At 38.7% G+C, this 6,623-nt stretch overlaps 1 protein-coding gene across 2 annotated transcripts; it reads left to right on the top strand.

Annotated features, from left to right (window-relative positions):
* The first annotated feature begins 3,670 nt into the window (after window positions 1-3,670).
* LOC115581205 (Golgi-associated plant pathogenesis-related protein 1-like) lies at window positions 3,671-5,961 on the top strand. Of its 2 annotated transcripts, none has more exons than XM_030416116.1 (6): window positions 3,671-3,723; window positions 3,877-3,903; window positions 4,023-4,232; window positions 4,447-4,524; window positions 4,807-4,956; window positions 5,762-5,961. In XM_030416116.1, the coding sequence occupies exons 2-6, from the start codon at window positions 3,897-3,899 to the stop codon at window positions 5,764-5,766; spliced, it is 450 nt and encodes a 149-aa protein (XP_030271976.1). In that variant the 5' UTR covers window positions 3,671-3,723; window positions 3,877-3,896; the 3' UTR covers window positions 5,767-5,961. The 2 variants fall into 2 exon arrangements, with proteins under 2 accessions (XP_030271976.1, XP_030271975.1); XM_030416115.1 differs by having other exon boundaries at window positions 5,785-5,960.
* The last annotated feature ends 662 nt before the right edge of the window (window positions 5,962-6,623 follow it).

Raw genomic sequence — 6,623 nt, 5'->3', positions numbered from 1 at the left:
AGCTAGACCATTGCTAAATGTTTTGTTGAGTTGTGTACTTACGTTATCCCAGGTGTTTCAAACAATGTTCAAACACAGAGAAATCCATATTTTATTCAAGGTAGCAGTGCATTTCATTTGGTCACTTGTTGCTATAACTTATGGGAGAGTCAGAGAGTGAGAAGATGGTGGTTTGTGAATTCAGATCAACCACAACCTCACTAGAGACTCCAGTTCTTTGTCTTACAGTGCATACATACAACACCAAACAATGCAGGTCAACTCCTGAAATTGCTGCAGTCAGGCTGATTAACAGGAAGGGGAAAAATCAACTTTTGAATCCCAAAAGTTTAAAAGTAAAATCTGAGCTGTCCTCCCTTATGGAGTTATGGAGATCTCATGGTCATCCAGAAAGATGTTGACCTCACTGTGAGCATCAGCATCTGTGCTGTATAAGGTCCAACATCCATGCTTTTCACTGATACCAGATTTCACTGACAGACTGGCCCTAAAAGTTCCTCAGTCCAACTCTGAACTGGAACAGACCGGCTTTGGACACTATGCGGTTTGTTTGTTTTTTACTTGAACAAATTGCAAAATATATTTCATTAGAAACCTTAATTCCTCTGAGGGCTGAGAGTTTTGAATATATGTATTTATTTTAGTGATGACTGCTTTCTGTCACTGAATTCTCTTGTTGTGATGTATAAATGTAGAAAGTATGTGATTACATTAACTCAATAACCGTATTGTTTGAAGTACCTTTACTTTACCTGAGTATTTCCAGTTACTCTACTTTGACTTGTACTTTTATACTTTTTCTTCCACTTCATTTATGTATTATTTATTCTATATATATTTCAAGTTTTGACATGAATTATACATTAACATGATGTATGTATGTAGGTATGTAAGTGTGTCATTGCTGAGACTGACCAATACATGTAAATTAGTAAAAAGACCACTCTTCCTTGACCAATAAAACGCTGACCACTTGTTAATGCACCCATAATAATAACAATAATCCAGTAATAAATATAAAGATATAATACTTTCCATAATGAGCATTTTTGGACAGTTAACAGCTGCCACAAAGTAGTACCACCTTTTGTTGATTCTGGCAGCCCCTGTGGACAAAATCACTAATAATTAAAGGGTTTACTTCTTGTGAGCTGAAGTCATTTAAGAAACACTGATGTTGTGATATAAAGGTGAGAGTCCACAGTGAAGCATTGGGTTGAGCAACTGATCATGTCACTGTGATTAGGTCCACATTTGCTGTATTTGTGGTAAACGTAAGCATGAATTAACGGCCTGTGTTTTATAGTGAGCTAATGAGATCCATGTGCTTTTGAAGTCTTCTGTTTGCCTGGGTTTAATTCAGGCCTCAACTCGTTAAAACCACCAGCAACTGTAGACAGTTTTGAGGAAGACACAGTAGACACGAATGAGTCTTTACTGGCCGAGACTTGACCACAAACTGACGCCAGCTCAACAACATTGTTTTCATATGTTCTTATGTACATGTTTACTTTGCCAAGAAAATATGTCTAGGATCCAGAGTGGCAACCAAACCAACTGGTTACACAACTGGTACTTATCTGTTGATCAACTCACTTTTATGAGCAAACTCCAAGGAAAGAATAACAAATTATAACATGCCTAATTAGCTTCTACAGAGGAAAAACATTTTCCTCCGCAGCCTGATACGCCCTAATGCAGGGATGTCAAATGTAATCACACAAGGGACCAAAATTAAAAACTGGATGCAAGTCGAGGGCCGAACAGGGTCAATGATGACTGAAAAAAACGACTCAAATTGACCATCTTTTTTCAGATGTATAATAACAAATGATTCACTCTGAAATATAAACTAAACTTGTACAAAGACATCGGAACAAACCAAGCTTATAGATTTAGCAAACAAATTAGACAATAAATTTAAATGAAAAGATACACGAGTGGCATTCATTGTTTATGTCTTCCTCTCTATGAGCAGTTTCTCACTGATTCATTTCCAAAGAAAACATCTGATCGAGGGGCAATCCATACAGCCCCAACATGACTTACACTCTCTGTTTCATTTACAATGCCAAAAAACTAAATGAGAATGTTTTTGAAGATCATCTGTTGAAAATGTGAGAAAGAAAACAAATTCAAGCAGACCCTGCTCTGATGCACACTGGCGTCAGGTCCTGTGCATCAGTGAGACGGCTCCTGTGTGATGATTTGTTCATCTTCATCACAGAGAAAAAGGTGCTCCCACAGGTGTGTGCTGCCAAACACTGCAGAGCATTTGGGTAGCTCGTAGGCGGAGTTGGGCATCATTTCAGGATTGAAACGTGGGAACTGTGCAGCGCCACAGAGTCGTATTTTGCCTGTGGTTTGTCACTACATCAGAGTTCCATCAGCTCCATTTGGACGTGCTCTGTCCACGTCAACTGCAAACGGATTACTGAGACCTGGTCTGTCATCGACTGGCAGCATGAAAAGTGACCCAAGTTTCTTTGCAACATATCCATCTCCCTCAGGCACAGCTTCACACTGAAGGTGGTAAGGGCAGCTTACATGTCTGTGATCACATGGTCCCGGCCCTAAAGCTGGGGGTCCAAATGTCACTTTTCATCCAGGAGCTCTGTGGTGACTCTCCCTCTGCTTTCCTTAAACTGGCAGACTTCCTCACCTAACTCGAAACATCTGTTCAGGACTTTCCCTCAACTTAGCCAGTGCACGTCTGTGTAACAGCGCACCTCACGCTCAGAGAAAAGACTTGAATTGGCGTTGATTTGAACCCTTTTTCTCATATGGAGTTCACCGCTCCTGTCGGTCTCATTTCACTTTGCTTCACTTCCTGGTGTATGATGCAGTGATAGTGTCAGTTTACCTGCGCAATTCTCCTCCTGCAGCATATGCACACTAATCCACTCTTTTCATCGCACATTGTAGACACTCCATCTGACGTCAGTCCTACCAGGTTGTCCCAAGGCATCTTAATTTCATTTACACATTTAAAGACTTCTTCAAATATGTATTTTCCCGCTGGTTGTCACATGCATTGATCCACTGTAATGCATGGCACTACAGTGGCACAGCTACACATCCATGAAGCTTGGCAGCTGGGCAGTATCTGTTGTGTGGCTGCTCTCATCCACAGCTCACATGCACCATCACCAACAATGTTTCTGCTTGGGCTTACTTTAAAAAAAAATAAAATCTTTTTGTCTGGACACACTTTTATCCACCTCTGTTTTAGTTTGTGTTTTGTCATGCTTGTTTGCTGCAGTTTCTTATCATTTTCGAGCACTTTTTCCATTTTATTTGCATTCTGCCATCTTGTTCTCATCTATTAACATTATTATGTATCCATTCTGATTATTCACTCTGTGATTATGTTTGTTGTTTCTATTCATTATGACATGTTTGCACCTATTCTGTGTTCTATTAGTGCTCTTGACATCATTGAAAATGAGGGCTTAAACTCAATGATTTTTCAAGATTTAAATAAAGGCTGAATGGATGAATGTATTTGCTCCTAATGTAATTAAGTAGAGGAAAAAAGGCAAAAAACACTGTGTGAAGGAATGTGGAATATCCTGCAAACATGATCCAGGGGTGTGTCTGTCTCCTCCTACGTATGGATGAGGAGGGAGAGGTCATGTGTATAAGTATGGGCTTCAAGACAGCAAGAGAAACAGAGGAGAACACCCTGAACCAGGTTAGTGCCAGAGACTGCTGCAGTCACAGGTGGGTATATGTCTTCAGATAACGCCTCACCCTTGTGAGATGACTCCTTTCTGAATTTGTCAATTTATAATGATTATTATTACAATTTTGGATAATTCTGTTGGGAGTGTATTACTGCTCATTATTTATCACTTTGTCCTTATTTGATTTCAGCCTTCATAATAACGGACACAATGGCAGGTGAGGCTATTATTATTTTGCTTATTCATCCTGTCATGCCTTTTTATTAACTGCACAATAAATGTTTCCTCTCAACACATCTGAAAGCTGATCAATTTAAAATGTCTTTGTATCTACAGATTCAAGCTTTCAGCAGGAGTTCCTGGCAACCCATAACACTTTGAGAAAGAAGCACAACACACCACCAATGGTCCTGGATGACGAGCTGACTGCTTCATCTCAGAAATGGGCCGATCACCTGCTGGCCATAAACACCCTGCAGCACAGTACCACTGATGATGGAGAGAACGTCTTCACTATGTCCAGCTCAGAAACCTTAACTCTTACAGGTGGATTATTGACCTAACCCATTACTTTTCCATCCTTTTATCAAATCAGTGTTTAAAACAACTTCCTACTCACTTGTTACACTCCTTCAACTGATTTATTAGATTACCTGCCAACCCTTCAGAATCACATCAATCAGCTTTCAATTCAAATGTTCATATCATGTTCATTTTGTTCATTTTGTTTTGTTTTGTTTTTTTGTCTGTTTTTCTCTAGGGAAAGAAGCTGTGGAGTCATGGTACAGTGAGATCAAGGATTACGACTGGGGCAGCCCTGGATTTAGTGGCAATACCGGTAAAACACAAATAGAGAGATATGTTTGAAATGTGTAGATGAGTTATAAATATCATTTTAATACATATTTACATGCATCCTGTAACTGAGACATTTTAAAAAAAGGAATGATTGCAATTGCAAGTTTTTCAAGTTGCTTTGAATTAATAGATAAAGCCTTTTGTTTCAAACAGAAACAAAAACTTTCTATTTGTGCCTTTTTTTTACATAATGTATTCTTTTGCAAGTTAGACACACAGCACCCCACTTTGACCTTACTACACTGCTGTCTTCCTCCTGCAGGTCACTTTACTCAGGTAGTGTGGAAAGACAGCACTAAACTGGGCGTGGGCATGGCCACCAATGGCAAAAAGGTCTTTGTGGTGGGGCAGTACCGGCCCGCTGGCAACATGGCTGTCAAGGAATACTTCGAGAAAAACGTCCTCCCACTAGGTAACATTTTACCACAGTTTTGAATTTGAATTTTCTGTTGTTTGAGTAGAAGACCAAGTAGTATTTTTTTCGATTGTGTGGATTGTATCAAACAGACATCTTATAATAAATCTATGTATCTATATAAATGCAGGATAATTCTGCCTTCAAGTGATGTCATGTTATTGTTTTGTCCAAATTAGGCCTATGACAAAGTAACCAAGTGCAATAACTCAAGTACAGCATTTAACTTAAGGATTCATTTCACCCCATTACAGTTCACAGCAAAATTGTACTATGGACTGTACTATATATACTGTACTATGTACTTAGTGCTATTGTACTAAGTCAAAGATAAAGGCTTTACAAAACATATAATCCACTTTAATATTATATTGATTCAAAATCTGATATACCATTGTAAATCTGTATGTATGATGTTGTTTACAGACTTGTTTGCGCACAGACTTTGGATTTTTGGTTTTAGCTGACAAATACTTGGATGCTGCTGTAATAATGTTGTTTTACTTTTCACACTTATAAAAAATAATTCTCATCACACCTCACCAGTTTCTGTTGGTACCAACTTCCTATGGAGTGCATGCAGTGACCACTGAGGGGAAGCGTGTGTTGTTTTTAAAATGAAACCTGATTCCACTACAGAAAGCTAAATACCTTCTGCACGCTGCACAGTGTCTAGTCCTCTCCTCATGACTCTACTCCTTCTTACATATCGAAGGCTTTTAGATTAATACAATGTTCCTGCTGCTACAGCTTCTCATGCATTAGCTTTATCAGTTCACCCGTGTTTACTGTGACTTTCCAGCGTAAAGGCTGTGCATTTTGTAGCTGGCAGAGGGACAAATGGAGCAGACAATGCATCCAGTGATAAAGACGGAGCACGCAAAAAGAAAATCTGCACACTACTGTAGCTGACCTGGACCTGCCCTGCAACCTCCAATACATGCTTTATAATTCATGCTGTAAGCAACAAAAAACAATAAAACACCTTGTCTTATAAAATTGTCTTGATTCAGAGTGCTTTTACTTGTGTTGAGGTTTGCAGAGTTTCTACATCAACGTGGCAATTGGAGTATTCAGTGTATGTGTATGGTACAAAACATGTTTCTTAACAGTTTTCACTCATGGCATAAATTCAGCTGAAAAAACTGTTTACTATGAGAAACAGCCATATTAACATGATTATCCACCAGACATCGCTGATTCCATCCATCCATTATAATAAACATAGAGACAGGTTAAAGGAAACACCTGAATCGATAATTGTAAAATGCAGGTGACTGATCAGGGATCTACAAAATCACTGTGGAAAATTGTGAGAATTATGTCACTTTGCGTTTACTCATGAATACCCATTAATGTCGTGCTTGAAGAGTTTCCACTCCCAAATTATTTCATGCTGTTAGCTGTTAACAGTATATTGATACATCTAGTTACGGTATACACACATATACATTAAATAAAAAGTAGACTATATAACTAGTAAACTAAGAGTCTATAAGTTCACTAAACTAAGCTAAAGAGAGGGCTAGAGTGTATAAACACCAAGTTCACTAATCATATAGTCTGTCACTTATCATATAGTCTGTCACTTATCATATAGTCACTGATGTAGACAGGGGTGTGTGACCTCCTTTATTCAGCTCCTTGGTTTTGGCAATGATGGT

Source organism: Sparus aurata, chromosome 5 (assembly GCF_900880675.1).
Source record: "Sparus aurata chromosome 5, fSpaAur1.1, whole genome shotgun sequence".
Taxonomy (NCBI): Eukaryota; Metazoa; Chordata; class Actinopteri; order Spariformes; family Sparidae; genus Sparus; species Sparus aurata.
This window is presented reverse-complemented; position numbering and strand designations above follow the sequence as displayed.

Coding starts and splice junctions, on each gene's coding strand:
- LOC115581205 (XM_030416115.1), top strand. Junction 4,233..4,446: donor AGAAACCTTAACTCTTACAG/GTGGATTATTGA, acceptor GTTTTTCTCTAG/GGAAAGAAGCTGTGGAGTCA. Junction 4,525..4,806: donor TGGATTTAGTGGCAATACCG/GTAAAACACAAA, acceptor TTCCTCCTGCAG/GTCACTTTACTCAGGTAGTG.